Source organism: Spermophilus citellus (assembly GCF_964194105.1).
Source record: "Spermophilus citellus genome assembly, chromosome: 8".
Taxonomy (NCBI): Eukaryota; Metazoa; Chordata; class Mammalia; order Rodentia; family Sciuridae; genus Spermophilus; species Spermophilus citellus.
Genome location: NC_138189.1, coordinates 128,965,418 through 128,983,957, shown reverse-complemented (window position 1 = coordinate 128,983,957; position 18,540 = coordinate 128,965,418). Strand labels below are relative to the sequence as shown.

At 41.8% G+C, this 18,540-nt stretch overlaps 1 protein-coding gene across 2 annotated transcripts in view; it reads left to right on the top strand.

Moving 5' to 3' along the window:
• Nucleotides 1–18,540, top strand: part of FHIP1A (FHF complex subunit HOOK interacting protein 1A) — a 230,493-nt gene that overhangs the window by 183,026 nt on the left and 28,927 nt on the right. For both annotated transcript variants that reach the window (XM_081304753.1, XM_081304754.1), the window contains exon 7: nucleotides 18,064–18,231. In XM_081304753.1, coding sequence (XP_081160879.1) covers nucleotides 18,064–18,231 — 168 coding nt within the window. The remainder of the gene's footprint in view (nucleotides 1–18,063; nucleotides 18,232–18,540) is intronic.

Genomic DNA, 18,540 nt, shown 5'->3' with positions numbered 1-18,540 from the left:
ATAGGATATAGATTTTTCACTTAAACAGTGTGGAAGAGGCTTAATGGGCAAGGGAGGAAGTGTGATTATTCTGGTGTAAGTCACACCTGGTGCCATGGGTAGCATGGGCTTTGGATGCAGGAAAGGTTGGACCACTGGGAAGCTGAGCACAGGAGAGGCCAGAATGGGTGACTGCAGGGTGGTGGGGGCCCAAACACAACAGCCATGAATGTTGCATTGCTGAATGGGGTTTCCTGTTAGGATTGCTTGTGTGTTGCCATGAGCTTATCTGGCCACCTTGTCACTTGCAGTGCTCTATCATAGGGACGCTGAGCCTGGATTATAAAGAAACCATTTATGTGAAAATCAATGCAAACTTGAGTTTGAGTAACTGAGGGACCTGCAATGCAGTTTCAGAGAAGTCAGTACAGTTGGGGCTAGGGTTGTGGCTCAGTGGTAGAGCACTCACCTCGCACATGTGAGATCCTGGGTTTGATTCTCAGCACCACATACAAAAATAAACAAGTGAAATAAAGGTGTTGTGTCCAACTACAACTAAAAAATTTAAAAAAGAGAAAAGAAAAGTCAGTACAGTCTGATCAAGGTATTAAGGGCCCTCCTTCCCAAAGAAAGAGATGGAGAAATATGAAACATGAGTCAGGCTGATGGACCAATCAGATAGCATCTTTATTACCAGTAAAACCAATGCTGGAATGCTACAGTGGTACAGCCACCTAAACTGTGGGAACAGCCTAGATGCCCTTCAACAGATGACTGGACATAGAAACTAAGATACATATACACAATGAAATATTACTCAGCATTAAAAAAGAATGAAATATTAGCATTTCCAGGTAAATGGATGGAGTTGGAGAATCTCATGCTAAGTGAAATAAGCCAATCCCAAAAAACCAAAAGTCAAATGTTTTCTCTGATAAGTGATACTGATCTATTGTTGGGGGAAGGGGCAAGGGAAGAATGGAGGAACTTTGGATTGAGCAGAGGGAAGGGAGAGGAGGGGGGTGTGGGTAGGGAGGAAGATGGTAGAATGAGATAGACATTATTACTTCTATGTATGGGTGTGATTGTGTGAATGGTGTGACTCTGCGGCATGTACAACCAGAGAAATGAAAAGTTGTGCTCCATTTGCATAAAAAATAAAATTAATAAAAATATAAAACTTATATTTTGGGGGGTAACACTCAATATCTTAAAGTTGTCATTTATTAGCAAATTAATCTATGAATGTAACTCAAGTAAAAAGACAAACAAACAAACAAACAAACAAAAAACCCAATGGTGGAGAATAGGGTTTGCCCATGTGGACAAGATTCTAGTCCATTAAACCCCAGAGTTCGAGGCACCAAAGGAGCTGTAGTGTGGATGACTAGAGAGAATAATGTGTTCTTCCTTCCAGGAGCCTGGCTTCCAGAGCAAAGAGGAGGGGCAGGCTCCACCCCAGCTCACTAACCATGCAAATTATTTCCCTTATCCTGGGAAGAATGACCAAGGGAGGCTAAGAGGCTAGGAGGTCCTGCATGTGGGAGAAGACATTAAAAGTGGAGACGTCCTTTTCCTCTATCAAGTCGAAGAAGAAGAAGAAGGAGGAGGAGGAGGAGGAGGAGGAGGAGGAGGAGGAGGAAGAGTTTGGAAGTAATAATTAATACTTAGGGGGCTGGGGATGTGGCTCAAGCGGTAGCGCGCTCGCCTGGCATGCGTGCGGCCCGGGTTCGATCCTCAGCACCACATACCAACAAAGATGTTGTGTCCGCCGAGAACTAAAAAATAAATATTAAAAAAATTAAAAAAATAAAAAAATTAATACTTAGGGAAAAAAAGGAGCAGGGTGGTCAAAATGTCCCTCCCATACCAAAGAACTTGCAGAAGATGACCCAGACACTCTACTTGCTTTTGAAAACCCCATCTAATCTGGCTCCTTCCAGCCTATTACCTTTCCTACTCCTCATGATTCCCAGTGCAAATTCAAAGTCAGATCAGTGTCATTGTTCTCTGCACAGACCGTTTCTTATTTCCTTGTTCCTGCTGGAGCAGTCTTTCTACTCCCTGTTTATCCAGACTCTCCGTCCAACGCGGATCTGTCTGTAAATTCCCTGTGCAAGCCCCACACTGGCAAAAGCCTTGCAGTTAGACACACACTGATTTCTTTCATCTCTAATCTGCCACCAACCTCTCCTGTGCCACGAACTTAGCCTTTGTGTCCTCACATGAGCTTTGACAGCTGTCTGCTGCGAGTACCTTGAGGGACAGAAGCTTCTAGTACTTCAGTTTGTCCTCAGCTGCTCCTATATAGTACATATGCAAAGCACTCCATAAACATGCAGTTGGCTAAATAAATGTAGCAAAAGAAGTGGTGAGGGGCTGGGGCTGGGGCTCGGTGGTAGAGTGCTTGCCTAGCACGTGTGAGGCACTGGGTTCCATCTTCAGCACCACATAAAAATAAATAAAATAAAGGTATTGTGTCCACCTACAACTAAAAAAAAAAAAAAGGCAGTGAGCACCCTTCTTAAACTGATAAGAACAGATACTACACTTGATCTTAGCCAAAAGGCCGAGAAGCGATGTGAGCACCCTTCTTGCTCTATTAGAATGGAGCAGTGTGTAGGTTATCCTTGAAAATAAAATCACCAAGGCAAAGAGCTAACATTTCCTTTTAGTTTTATGTTGCTAACATGGAATTAAGAGAACCTCAGAATTTTGGAGCCAGTAAGGTACGCCATCTGGTTCCTCATTATCACTTTACAACTGAGAAACGAAGGCTCACAATTTGGAAAGAAATTCAGAGTCTTCAAGCTTTAGGGTTGTCAGAGAAGTAAGGCCACAGCACAGACTGTCTTACAGTTCTTTGATATTAGGGAGGAGGAGGCACAGTGACTGTGTGTACATGGAGGAGGATGCGGAGGAGGAGGAGGATCAACCGTGCATGGAGGAGGGGGTGGAGAGGAGGAGGAAGAGGAGTGGTGACCGTGTTATGGCCCCCATCTACAAACGTGTGGCTCTCCCAACCTGCTTCCATCTAGAGACAACAATCAGGACCTGAAAGACTATCACCAAGGTCCCTGCAGGTCTGGTGACACCAGAGGTGTCCCTGCTAGCCTACTTCTCCTGATTCCTCTTTCACTCTTCCTGTGAACTAATACCTCTACAGTCTCACCTCCTACCTCATAAATCTCACATCCTACACCCACCCTCTTTGTCCACCATTAGAAACTGTAGACCCTTATGCAAACCTACTATTTGTATAGTAGACATTCACCAAACATGTCATCTCTGTTTATTGTGACAAAACTGTAATAATCTAAACAGGAGCCTTTTGGTTTAAGGCTGCATAGTGTTTGCATTGGGTGCTGTAAATATTGATCTCCTCCTTAAAGGAGAGGTATTGGTATCCTGCAGGGACACTAGAAACTGTAATACCTTGGATCTGTACTGCTAGAGAGAAAGACACACAGATAACATGAAAAACAAGGGAAGACATACCTGGAACAAACCAAGATGCCACAATAATAGAATCCATTGATAGCACAGTAGATGAAACGTCAGAGAAGGAGTTCAGAATGTACGTAATTTTAAGAGAGCAAATACAGGCAACAATTGATCACTCCAACAAAGAGAAAAGAGAGGAAATACAGGTAGCAAAAGATTACTTCAAGAAAGATTCTAAAAACAAAAAACAACAACAAAAACCCAACAGAAATCCTTGAAGGAAACAATAAGCCAAATAAAAAATTCAATAGAAAGCATCACCAACAGGTTAGATCACTTGGAAGACAGAACTTCAGGCAATGAAGACAAAATAAATAATCTTGAAAATAAACTTGACCACACGGTGGAGATGATAAGAAACCATGAACAGAACCTCCAAGAATTATGGGACAACAGGAAAAGACAAAAATCTAAGAATTATTGGGATAGAGGAAGGTATAGAGATACAAACCAAAGGAATGCACAGTCTCTTCAATAAAATAATATCAGAATATTTCCCAAGCATGAATTTCCTGGAAAATAAAATACAAGAGGCTTACAGGACACCAAATGTACAAAATTACAACAGACTTGCACTAAAGCACATTATAATGAAAATGTCTAGCATACAGAATAAAAGTAGAATTTTAAAAGGTGCAAGAGAAAAATTTCAGATTACTTATGGGGGAAACCAATTCGGATCTCAGCAGATTTTTCAACCCAGACCATCAAAGCTAGGAAATACTGGAACAATATATACCAAGCTCTGAAAGAAAATGGATGCCAACCAAGAATCTTATATCCAGCAAAATTAAGCTTCAGATTTGATAATGAAAAAACGAAACCTTACACTAAGAAAGGCTACACTACAGAACAAAATATTCCATGAAGAGGAAATGAAAAACAACAATGAAAATCAGCAAAGGGAAGAACTATTCTAAAGGAAAAGCCAATCAAAGGAGAAACCAAGTCAAGTTAAAACAAAAATAAACCAAAATGACCAGAAATATAATAATAACCCTGAATGCTAATGCCCTAAACTCATCAATTAAAAGACATCGACTAAATTAACAAACAAACAAACAAACAGTATACTGTCTTCAAGAGACTCATCTCACAGGAAAAGACATCCCCAGATTGAAGGTGAAAAGTTGGTAAAAAAAAACATCACTCACATGGACTGTGCAAACAAGCAGGGGTTTCCATCTATGTATATCAAACAAACCCTTTTCAATTTCAGAAGCAAATAGACCAAAACACAATAATACTGGGTGACTTTAACACACCTCTCTCACCACTGGATAAATCTTCCAAACAAAAACTAAATAGAGAAACTGTGGAAATCAATGATACAATCAATGATTTAGACTTAACAGACAGATATAGGGTATTTTATCCTTTATTGAATGAATACACCTTTTCTCAGCAGCATATGGACCTTCTCCAAAATAGACAATATGTTATGCCACAAAGCAACTCTCAGAAAAAAAAAATAGAGATACTATCCTGTATTCTATTAGATCATAATGGAATGAAATTAGAAATCAATGATAAAATAAAAAATAGAAGCTACTCCAATTTCTGGAGACTAAATAATATGATATTGAATGAACAGTGGATAGCAGATGACATCAGGGAGGAGATAAAAAATTCTTAGAGGTAAATGAAAACACCAATACAACATATCAAAATCTCTGGGACACTATGAAAGCAGTGCTAAGAGGAAATTGCATTAAGCTCATTCATTAAAAGAATAAAAAATCTACAAATAAATGACCTAACATTACATCTCAAAGCCCTAGAAAAAGAAGAAATCAACACCAAAAGTAGTAGAAAACAGGAAATAATTAAAATCAGAACTGAAATCAGTGAAATTGAAAAGCAAGAAGTAATTCAAAAACTGACAAAATGAAAAGTTTGTTCTTTAAAAAAATAAATAAAATTGCTAAACCTGTAGCTACACTAATGAAGAGGAGAGAAAAAACTCAAATTATTAGAATTCATGATGAAAAAGGAAATATCACAATGGACACTATTGAAATACATAAGATAATCAGAAATTATTTTGAAAATTTATACTCCAATAAAATAGAAAAATCTCGAAGACATTGACAAATTTCTAGAAACATATGATCTATCCAAACTGAATCAGGAGGACATACACAGTTTAAACAGATCAATTTTAAGCAATGGAATAGAAGATGCCATCAAAAGCCTACCAACAAAGAAAAGCCCAGGACCAGATAGATTCTCAGCTTGAGTTCTACAAGACCTTCAAAGAAGAACTAATACCAATACTCCTCAAATTATTCCATGAAACAGAAAAGGAGGGAACCCTTCCAAATTCTATGAGGCCAACATCACCCTGATACCAATACCAGGCAGAGACACATCAAGGAAAGAAAACTTAAGACCAATATCCTTGATGAACATAGACACAAAAATTCTCAGTGAAATTCTGGCAAATCGCATACAAAAACATATTAAATAGATAGTGCACCACAATCAAGTGGGGTTCATCCCAGGGATGCAAGGTTGGTTCAACATATGGAAATTAGTTCTTTGACATTAGCTTAGCTGTAGAGTGTTTAGATGGTGGCTTCGCGTCACATTAGGTGGTCCTTAAGTGTCCCATAGTGCTTTTCCATTATCTTACAGAGCCTCCCTTCTTTCTGCTGGTCCTTAAGTGTCCCATAGTGCTTTTCCATTATCTTACAGAGCCTCCCTTCTTTCTGCTTTCACCAAAGTCTATGCAAGAAGGCACTTTTCACAGATGCTTTCACTACTTCTCACCGTTGACCTTCTATATGACAGGTCTCCCTTTGGCAGTGGGGAGCAGAGGATGTGAGTCTGAAGCATATCACATGACTTGCTGTGGTCCTCAGATGCTAAGGGTAAAAATGCAGGTGTCTTATATTCCCACTACAGAGCCTTTTCTACCGCCCCTCGATGCCTTTGTCATCTTTAGACTATCTGTAGACCCGAGAGAATCATGGCTTAGAGAGAGGCTCATTGGTGGTTCCCTGATCAGCAAAGGGAAGGAGCATGGAAGGTGAGTGCTGAACCATCAGGGTAGATGTCGGGAGCAGAGCCAGCATGGGGGAGGGCTGCTGGCTTGCTGAGTCCTGGGAGAGGATGGTGATGCCCTTTGCCAGTGTGGACTGGAGGTGGGATATGAATGGCAAGCCGCCTGAGCAGCTGTAGGCCCCGTGTCCCAGGCCAGCCTTTCCCAGGATGGCTCTGTGAGTTGCTTTGGTTTGTAGAGTTCTCATGGCATCAGGGTCACATTTAGCTCTTGTGCAGAATTATCAACTAAATAAGCACAGTGTTTTGGTGGTTTCATTATAAAAATTTAAGATTTTTAATTAAAATATGAACTGTTGACATTGACTCTTATTTAGCAAAAATGATGTGTATATAATCCGTGTAATTGTATATAAGCTTAAGCAGTGTCTTCAAATAGTCATCATGTTAATGAATTAGGGAGTCAATTTGGTAGATAACAATTAGCACTTGAAATAGAATAAAATAGAAAGTATCAGATGTACTGTACTTTATACTGGAGAGTATTGTGTGTTACCATTAGGTTTATTTCTGATGATGAATCATGGTTAAAAGAAGTTTGGAAACCTCATTGCTGTGCTGGGAGGGGTATTGAGAATGGTTACTGGATTGATCTTCACATTCCACTTCTGCTTTATTATGAACTGCACATATTAGCTGCTCTTATTATGAAACCTTCATTTATTAATGAATTCATTCAACAGACATTTTGAATACCCATTATATCCAAGCACTGCTCTAAAGGTGGGGGAGGAGATCTCTATTAAAATTTACTTATACTGCGAACATCCTGTTTTCAGGGAAAACCCCCTGTTGGCTTGCACAAGGGTTGGCTGTAGGGAAAATCCCCTGAATGGTCCTTCCCAGCTCCACACACCACTTCTGTTTAAGTTGTGGCCAGGATATGGAAAGCCACATCTAGAGGCAAAGCAAGCATTGGTTGGCTGTAGGGAAAATCCCCTGAATGGTCCTTCCCAGCTCCACACATCACTTCTGTTTAAGTTGTGGCCAGGATATGGACAGCCACATCTAGAGGCAAAGCAAGCATTTTTTTTTTTTTTTTGGTTTTGTTTTTACGCTATCAAGTCAAAGTTTCTTCTTAAGGAAGGACAGGAGAACGAATACTGGGAAGACATTGAATCATGCCTGCCACAAACCTCAGGGCTTCTTACATGTTGATCAGGTTTTGTTTCCTTGATGGGAAGTGGAAGTTTCTTTTCTAATCCTTGGAAAGGCTTGGAGTCCTGCAGCACCTGCTGAGGTTGTGCATAGAAGAGATGGAGTTCACATTTCTCTTGCCAGACTTTGTGCCCTGGCATGGGACTGTGTCCACCCTTAGGAAAGGGGAAACCTTTATTTAATTGGCAGAAGTTACCTTCTGCTCAGGCTAAGTCATTTGCTTATCGAACCATGGGCCTAGGGGCTACTCTTTTACTAACGTGGAAAGCCCTACATGGGCTGGCCTTGGCTCAGAGGCAAGCTCTCAGGAAGCCTAGAGGTGGTCATGAGTATTGACCCTTGCCATGCCTGATTCTGCCCCTTCTCCTAGGACAGCTCGTCTCACCTAGTTTTATAATTTTTCATATTGTAGAAGGCAGGTGACAGAAGGGCATTCAGGGTCTTACCACACCACATAGGCAGAATGTGTAGCGCTTGGCCCGGTGCTGCACGGCCTCCTCTCTGACCTCTCTGCAATGCCACGTGTCACTTCTTTCCCATTGTAGGAGATGAAATTAGGGTTATAAATTAAGCTTACATTTACTTTTGATTTGAAGTGGGAAATGAGATTTCTTTCTTTTTAAAAAAAAATTTCAACAAGTGCATGAGGGAGATAATACTGTACCAAAGGATTCGGTTCTTAAGTATCAGAACTATGAAAAGATAGGGAAGGCCCCACCCTCCTGACACACAGAGAAATTAAAAAAAAATAAAGAAATTCACACAAAACCCACCTTATCTAAGGAAGCCAGGTGGTATTTGCCTCAGAAACAAGTGTAGAGAGAGGAGGGAGATCTGGTCTGAAAGTTGGTGTGAATCCCTTATTCTCTCCCTGTACTCTCCTAAGAGAACATTAAAAATTTATTACCAACAAATTCCCTGCAAGTTTTTCTTCAGGTAGTCATAAGAAAACCAAAAAGCAAGGAAAACGAAAAAGGAGTTAAGCCCGTTATTCTCCCTTCCTGCTCTGATTTTCCCTCGCCCCACACTAACTTGAAGGGCCCCGTCTCTCCTCATTTCCGTGTTGGACTTGCTTTCTGACAGGCCTCTTCTGTGATTAGCCAGTGCCAGATGATCAGCAGGTTTGGGATAACAGAAAAAAATGACCACAATGACTAGAATTGTTGAATTTGTTGGGCAGATACCTGCCTGTTTTCTGTCTTCTCATTGTGTTGAGGTCTTTCTGTGGCTCGTGGAACATAATCCAGGAGTGAAAACAGTCTTTTATCATCAGAACTTGCTTTTGTTATACTTTTGCTATCTAGGAAGGCTGGCCTGAATTTAAAATTCCGTCTCTGGATGCTGCATTTAGTCCAGAGGCCGACCGAGTTGCTGGGGGTAGAGCAGCAGGCATGAGACGCCACCTTTCCACCTCGGGACCTGCTGTTGGAGACTCTGGCGCATACACCGTTCCCCCTCTAGGGTTGATGGGTAGAGAGAGAAGATGGGAGGGAAGGGGAGGGGGGATTTTAGAGGATAGTAAAGGTAGCAGAATACAACAGTCACTAATATGGCAGTATGTAAAAATGTGATGTGTAGCCGATGTGATTCTGCAATCTGTATTTGGGGTAAAAATGGGAGTTCATAACCCAATTGATTCTAATCTATGAAATATGATTTGTCATGAGTTTTGTAATGTTGTGAACATCCAATAAAAAAAAAAATAAAAAAAAAAGAAAGTCCTTCTCGTCTGAATTCAGTAGGAATGGAGGAGACCACAGAAGCATGTCTTTTTTCCCAGTGGATCTCTTTTCCAGGTTGCCATAATTCAAGACTGTGGCATGAGTTAAGCTTTTTATTTTGTATGAAGAGTTATTTTCTATAAATAGAAAATTTCCTCTGTTGTTTAAGTATTATCAGATTAACTAACTGCCCTGCTAATGAAGGCATCCCCCAACATGAAAACCAAGTGTTTTTTTTTCCCCCTAGTAACAGGGCTACTGATTTCCATCTTAACACATTTATTGATTGTTCTTTGAGTGTCTTGATGGTATATCACGTCCTTTGAGAACTCACTATAGGTCAGATGCAGTTTCTGAAGAAAGTTTACAATCTTAAAAGCATTAAGAAAACTGAGAAAGAGAATTGACTTAGCCTAGACTTTGGAAGCTAAGGGATTTAATAAGAATTCCAGAATCGGAAAAAAAAAGTTGAATCAGGTGCAGTGGTGCATCCCTGTAATCCCAGTGATTTGGGAGGCAGATACAGGAGGTTGCAAATTTGAGGCTAGCCTCAGTAATTTAGGGAGACCCTATCTAAAAAATAAAAAGGACTCAGTGGGTGCTCAGTGGTAAAGTACTTCTGGGTTCAATCCCCAATACTAAATACATACATTACATATATAGGAAGAAAGAAAGAAAGCTAGTTGACTTTGGGGAGTAGCATTTCTCCATCACCATTTCTTGAGGGGAGGAGGGCAAGGCAAAGTGCAGTTGAAAGGCAGCAGGTGGAATCTCCTTTTGTAATGAGGAATGATTCTTCTGATTCAAAAGACTTTGAGCTACTCCTGAGCTGTGTTGCCACAAGAAGCCCCGTGAGCTGCTCTGAGTTTAGAGGAGGCTGCATGGGTGCCTGTGTCCCAGCTGTCTGGCCTCAGACCTGCTTTCCTCTCTGAGCCCGTCCTAGCCTGGGGTGATTCTGTGAGCTTGCCCCCTGCCCTTTCAGTTAGGATCCTTCCTGCTCCGTTCATCTGGAATCAGTTCCCATCAGATTGTGTGGTCTCAAAGCCCCGAAACAGTATGCTTAGCAGAGCCCCTAAATAAACAGCGGGTGCTCAACAACTGTCAAGGATTTGCTGTTTTTATTGTTTTTCACATTGCAACTAGAACGTTTGAATCAAAACGAAGCTTTCTGAAACAGTTAACAAATGGGAAAGGGGGAATCAAGTGACCTTTGGAATACTCAGATCTTTCCTTTTGAGCTAAAATACCCTCAAACTTCTTTGTTAATCTGGACCTCAGAGCCATGCTTAGAAATAATTTCATATGTAATATTTTGGGTATTTCTTTAGCTAAACTGTATTGGATGATGTTCAAATACAATGGATCATATATTTGATTGTACTTTGATGAGTTATAATCAAGTCATAGGATACACATGATTCATACCAACTGCAGGAAAGGAAGCTGTAGCCCTTTGTTCACTATTCAGAGAGAGAGAGTGGTTTATGATGGACAAGAGACAAAAATATATGAGAGCAGTGACCCTTCAGCTTGGCCAGCTGTGGTTGCAGTGTGGACCCTGTGGACATCAGGCCATTTTTGCTGGCAATGACAGCTGTATTTCTGCTCTCAAATATTGGTCAACTGGACCTGTTGGGGGTAGAGCAAGGTCTAAATGGGCCCACATTGGCAAATATAGAAGAAGAAATGTTTTAGAGGGTTCCCGTGTCCCCTCTAACTCCAGCTTGTTCTAGGACACACTTATTCCTTGGGACTGTCTCAGCCTGTTTCCTATGACCATGTTAGCATCTCTTTGCTTTAGTCAGCTATTTCGCTGCTGTGACTAAAGGATCTTACCAGAACAATTTTAAAGGAGGAAAAGTTTATTTGAGGGCTCATGGTTCAGAGGTCTCAGTCCATAAGAGGTCAACTCCATTCCTTGGTGCTCAAAGTAAGACAGGACATAATGGCAGAAGAGTGTGACAGAGAGAACTAACTCACATGAGGATCAGAAAGCAGAGAAAGACTCCACCCTCCAGATACCAATATATATATATACAGAAAGCCACACCCCAATTCCCATCTCCTCCAGCCACACCCCACCACTTCAGTTACCACTCAGTTAATCCCTACCAGGGGATTAAATAACTGATTGGATTAAGACTTACAACCCATTCATTTCTTCTCTGAACCATCTTGCATTGATTCACACGTGAGCTTTTGGAGGACACACCTCACATCCAAACCATAATACTTCTAATTCTGAAAAATGCTTGAGAGGAATGGGGGAGAGGAGTGGAAATAAAAAAGCTCATTTTTTTATAAGAGCTATTGTACATCTCCCCAAATATGAACAGACAGACACAGATTACATTTGTCATTTTTTGCCCCAATTGGGCATATTTTAAACTAATGCCCCCAAACAGAAAATAATAGTCATCTTTTACTGAGACTCTTTGTATTGAAATTTATGCCCATTGTCTTTAATCCTCTCAATACTCTGAAAGATAGTGGACTATTCATTTTACAGAGGAGGAAGCAGGCCCAGATAGATTAAATGACACAATCAAGATCATGCAGGTAATGAATGTTAGGACTTGAACTTGAGTCTGTCTAGCTACAAAGCTTGTGTTCTTTTCTGAAAACCACGCTCTCCTACCTTCCACTCCCTGTTTCCTCCCAAATCTCCTTTTCTACTCAGTGTTGACAGCAATATTCTCTGAAAGGCTGACATCTCCATACCCCAGGATAGAACTCTTGAAGATTTAGATGTTGGAATTTCACACTGCTTTTGGTTTCTGCATATAACAGCAAAGCATTCAAAACTGCCTGTCTGTCCCCGGCATTTAACATAGAGCTTTCACATGGGCTTGACAAATGTCTGTTGAAGCGCGCCATCCCTGGTACCTTCCCATTGCCAGGAAGTGTAAAAGCTAAGAACCCCAAAAGGAGTAGCATCTGTAACAAATGACAATACTCATGGCAAAGCCATCTCTACTGAGAACAAAATGGGAAACTATAAAAGTCAAACCCAAGTTATAGGAGTGTCCTTTGGGGAGGGTGGTGTGTAGGAACCGTGTTAATTCACACACCTCACACTTGGGCCAGCCGCAGTCACGGAGAGCATGCGCTTGGTGAGGAAGCCTCCTGGTCCAGGAAGTGCCACCATTGCTGCGGCACAAAGGGTGGCACTGTGCCCCCTCCCCCGTGTCTCTAATGCCGGGTTCCCCCCTGGTCACCCCCATCCCCACTTTCCACTGGGAAGATGGAGAGGGGCTTCTCCACACCGGGGCTGGAAGGGCCCTGAAAAGCCATTTGTTCCCTGTTGCCCTTTTCTCCCTGAAGGTACAGTTTGTTATACTTCCGTGTTTGATGTATCACAGATGCTTTGAAGAAATGCCGGGAAAGGGGCACACACTGGCTTATTTTCACTGTATGTTTTCAATTTATGTTGCCCAAGTCCTCAGTGTAGCCTTCATTTTCATTTCCTCCATTCTCAGATATTTCAGGAATAAATAACCAAACTTACTGACTTTGAATGTCACCTCCACTCACCCCCCCAGCCTGCCTCTGGCGGTGGCATCAGTAGTCTGTGGCCTTGAGGTCCAGGAGCAGAAGGGAAGCATGAGGGGGCCTGGAGGGAGGGAGCCTGAATCATCAACGCAGACTATTTTCAGACCTTGAATGATTGAACGTTTTCTGTCCTGAGTTTTTGGCTGGAACTGAGGGGCTGCCCACTGAGAGCCAGGGCGTCTGCGCCTTCCCTTTCTGTACTTGAATGTTCTGTGGGCGCTCGGTGTCCTTGGAGTCCCTCAAGCTGCTGCCCTTGCCTGCGTGGGTGGACCAGCCTTGGGCTTGCACCCCGTCCTCTCTGTGCAGACCGGTTCACCCCTGTCTTGGCCTGTCCAGCCCCAGCATTCCTTTCCCCTCTGCTGCTGTGTGTGAGCCACGTTCTCCTAGATCTCACCTGTTTCCTCACTTTGGTTGAAGCCACTAGGGATAAGGACTCATAGGTGACCCACCAGAACCAGCCATTAGCTAGTTTTCTCCTCTGACATCAAAAGAAAAGCCAAGGAAAGGTGGCTTCTAACTTGGAGAGGGTGCCACAGTCACCCAACCCCACTGCCTGCCACCTACCTGAGTGACAGAAGGTAGGATCCATCTGTTTGCTGCAATGTGACTGGATCACCGAAAAACAATTAGCAGGTGGGAAATTTATTTTCCAGGACACACATAAACCAGCCATTATAGGGAGGATTCTGGTGCTAATTTAGATGCAAATGGAGTTGCCCAACTAGAGCTGATTACAGAAAGGTCAGGATGTCTGTATGCTCAATTTCACTCCTACGCATTAAGTTAATGTGCTGCTGCAATTGTGGGCATGATGGCTGCGCCTGGGTCTGGCCTTAATTTTTTTTTTTATAGAGTTTTGATTTTATAGAAGTGGAACGGGACACACGGTGTCACCTCCTCCACCCATCTCCTTTTAAAAAAGAAAACAAACTGTCCATTTATTAAAAACTTGAAATTCTAATAAAAAAGATACACTTGGAGTTCTTAGGCAAAGATAAAAAGGAGTTAAGTTGACTGAAAACTAGTTGATATCGTGTTCAGAGGACTGATATCAACCATGTGTGCACTTCTTCCAGGCCAGAGCATGTTGGGTTATATCCTGGAGGATAGGCCCTGGGGACAAGCTGGTGGGTGATAGAATGGGAATTGTGCCAGATGTTCTGGACTTCTTGTGGTCAGAAATGTGTTTTGTGCATTTGCATATGTACATGTATAGATCTGTGCATATACACACACACATATATATATATGTGTATATATATATATATATATATATATATATATATATATATATATACTGGAAATATGAGCAAAGCACATATAAATGATACTGAATTTTATGTATTTCCAACAAAATATATGTGCAAATGTTTCACAAAACAGCACTTGCTCTTACTACAATCAGTGTATATTAACATTTTCTGTTTGAATCTAGTCTAAACTGTTAGTGAACCAATAATACATTGAATCCACTCACCCACTTTTGGGTGTGAAACTGTCCTTTCAAAAGCACCCATTTAGGAGATTATCAAAGGCACCTGGCATGAAGAGGGACCCAGACAAGGGCTGGAGGAGGTCAGAGAAAATGGGTGAAGATTTTATTTCAAAGGATGGATGGAAATTGGACTTGACTAATAAAGTCAGAGACCTCTTCTCGAACCTGAAAAGTAAGCACATCAGAGTGCCCACACAGATGGGTTCTGAAGGTCCAATTGTCCTTATCTTGCCAAGGACAGTTATTTGAGGAAACCCAGTTTTCTTTAGGCCATTTTGGTCATTGTGGTCTGCTGTTGGTATGAAGTAACATTCGTATCCTTAAACTTTATTACTGATGTGATGTGGTGCTTAGGTGCGGTTTCTGTGTAAGCTCATACCTACCTGCAGTTCGTGTGGGAACCAGTCAGTGAACGTTGGTGGTCATCTGTGAGACATGGGTCTTCCCTACACTCACACTCAGTGTGCTTTGTCCCTGGAGCACGAGGTCTGCTGTCTTCCTGTCTGGCTCCTGCCACGTCAGGGCTGTCTGCACAGCAGAGCATCTTTCCTCTGGTGGTTTCTCGTCAGCTCTCAAGTGATCACACTCAGGCTCTGGTCTCATCCTCGTTCAGGAGGTTGCCTATTGGGAGGGATTAGAAAAAGTTTCTGAAAGTAAGATAATGGGGCAGGAGAAGATTTTCCTGGATAAAAGGCTTCTGAAGGCTCCTAGGACATGGTGGGGAGAAGAGATGGGAAGGGAACCAGATTTTCCTGGTTAGAGTATTAGTTTAAGGTGAGTGTGACCTTGATTTATAAAGAGTTTGCAACTTGATACTTTGTGAAATTGGGTCTTTAATATTTATAGCCTGTTATGTAAACCCTGCTCCTTCAAGTCTCCCTTAAATCCTCTTAGCTTATTAATGACAGCTTTGATTTCTAAAAAGAAATCAAATCTTCCATTTATTCAGCCTAAGAGTAGTAAACAATAGCTGCTTAATGCCTTCCTTTCATGTTAGCCCCCCAAGACTGGGGCTTATGTTCTAAGGAGTTTATTGCTGGGCTTTTGAGCTTATTAAGGTCATGTGTAACTTAAGGGGGAAAATCTGATGATGCATGATTGGTCCAAAAGCAGCTCCTTGAATTCTGCGTGACATGTCAGTTCAGCTGTGTCGGTAGTTAAGTTGAAACTATGGTATTAAAGAACTGCACACGTGGCCTATTTGGAAGGATTACACAGTTGTACTTTTTTTCTAGTGATCAAGCTCACTAGGAAATTAGACTTCTGCCTAAATCATTTTGGATTAACTTTCTGCTGAACAGCCCAAGGTTGCAGTAGTCAAGTGGAGTGAGCTAATGGGACTACATGTTTGGAGTGGTTGGGTTCATTTGCCCCTAGGTATGCTTCATGACACCCATTATTTTAGAGTTATTTATAAAAGAAAGTTTTTTGGGCTGGGGGCATAAGTTAGTGGCAGAGTGCTTACCTCGCACTTGCAAGGCCCTGTGTTCAATCCCCAGCACCTTCACCCACCCCCGCACCCCCCAAAAAAGTCCTTAGTTTTCTGGGCTGTCAGGATACACATAGAAAATAAGTAAGAATTTAAAGAAAAGCTCAACTCTGGCAAATGTAAATCACTAGATCCTTAGGGGCTCTTGTTCACTCAGGAGTAAGTACTGACTGTATACCAGGTTTGGACACAGGACTGGAGTAATGAAGAAAAAGACACAGTGTGTCCTGGGACAGCCTTAGAAGTGCCACGCACATAGGAATTGCATGGGTAGAAGCAGTTTGTTGGAGGGGCAGGAGCGGTCTAGGAGAAGCACTCCTCTCAGTGTGGGCACCTGCCAAGTGCTTGATGCTTCCCTGTTTCCACAGGTGTGTTTGGGCTACAGGGAGCCCTTTCAAGACAGTCAGATGAGCAGGGCATGTTGAATTTTGAGGCTCCCACTGGTGGTGCTGACCTGGGGGAAGGCTGTACTCTGGGACTTTGTCCAGGCCACTCAGGGAACTGCAGTGTGAGTTTGAGTAGATTCTAGAAGAGCAAATACAAATGGACTTCATGAGAATGCCTTGTTTAGAATAAAGAAAGCAGACTGCTGATTTGGTAATATCTTATCCACCTGGACTCATCTTTCTAGAACAGCTGAACACCAAGAACTTTTAAAAAAGTAACTTGAACAGCCAAAATAGATAGCGCCAAGCGTTTACGAACAGATGCATCACTCAGGGCCTATCTGCACGTATCTAGCAGCTCTGGACATCTGGTTTCTAAACTCATCTGTGGGTTTTGAAAGCTGAGAATTAAAAGTGGAAGAGGAATGTAGTATAAAAGGAAAAGCACAGTAATAGTATAATAAAGTGATAGCTACCACTTTTAAAGGGAGGAAGAAAGAAGATAAACCAGAAAAGAGACAATATAATCCCTCAAAAAGTATTGCCCTCTGTTTCATTTGGAATCAAGTCCATTGGACTCACTGCAGGGAGCTTTCTAAGATTTCCAGGGTGTGCCTTTTGGTATCTGAAAGCTCAAACCATTTCTTTGGTGATTTTCTTGCATTTGAGTCTGGATGTTTCTGTACCCAGGTAGAGCAAGTGATGACCCTGGCAGTGACTGCTAGTCATTAAGACATATGTTACGTCACACTTTTAGGAGAATAAAGAAGCATGTGCTCCTTAAAAAATTTCCAAAAAAAATTTTTTTTGTACCAGGGATTGAACCCAGGGGCACTTTACCATTGATCCTCATCTCCCACCCTATTTTGTGTTTTATTTAGAGACAGGGTCTCACCGAGTTGCTTAGGGCCTTGCTAAGTTGCTGAGACTGGCTTTGAACCATGATCCTCCTGCCGTAGCCTCCAGAGCCGCTGGGAATACAGGCATGTGCCATAGCATCTGGCCCCAGTCAAAATGTTTAAGGTTCAGATTTTGATGCTTCAAGCATGATATCTTCAGTTCTTTGAAAAACTAGACTCTTCAGAGTCTTATTCACTGAGAGATTGACATTTTACTGCATGGGGAAAATCATATAGGTTAGAACATTATTAATTTGTTTTATAAAAAGTCACTGTATTAAGTAGTAAGTACTTGTAGTACTTTGAAATAATACTATAAAAAGTTGACTTGAAACTCTCCAGAAACATGTTTGAACATCTGTAGCACTTGGTACCTCTCCTTTGCACTTTATTGTATTATCATTTTGTTTGTTATGGTCCATGTTCCTGGACATAAAATATGTTCCATGTTTCCAGCTGCTTTTACATAGTAGATCCCAGTAAATATTTATTGCATGACTAATAATGAAACAAGTTACATCAGACTTTCTGATTAACCAACCATGTAAATACTTTTCATAATCTTTTTTCCCCATTTTTGATTACACGTATTTGAACCGTATCTGATGAGTAGAGTTTTCATAACACTTGAATTGCTTCTTTCCACTTTTTTTTTTTCATTGAATTGAAGCTTGGAGGCAGCCTGAGGTGTTCTGCCATGTGAGTAGGTGGTGGGCACCTTTGTCTGGCCTGTCCTGCAGTGGCCAGTGCTGGGTTTGGGGAGGCAGTGTCGCAGCATGGAGAGGCACTCACCTGTGCTCACTCTCTTCTGTCCCAGGTGACTGTGGAGGAGGTCATGACCACAACCGCCTACCTGGACCTTTTCCTGCGCAGCATCTCCGAGCCAGCACTACTTGAGATCTTCCTCCGGTTTATCCTGTTGCACCAGCACGAGAATGTCCACATTCTAGACACTCTCACCAGCCGAATCAACACCCCATTTCGGGTAAGGAGAGCCCAGGAGGAAGGGAACTTGTCACTTGGATTCCAGGAGAGTTTGTTTTGGTAATGAAATTATGAATATTCTCTCTTCTTTCCTTCCCTAGTCTTCCCCCACCCTTTTTTTTTTCTCTCACATCCATTACCTTCTTTTTAATTGTATAGAGATTAATTGGATTTATTATTCTATTAAGAGCCCTCCCACTTACTGTTTTTCACAGGAGATCTTTCTCGGTTTGTCTGAGTTAGCTCTTCTGTAGAATTAGCAGAAGGTAACTTCTCAAGGGGCAGGATTCTGGAGAACATAAGACCTTAA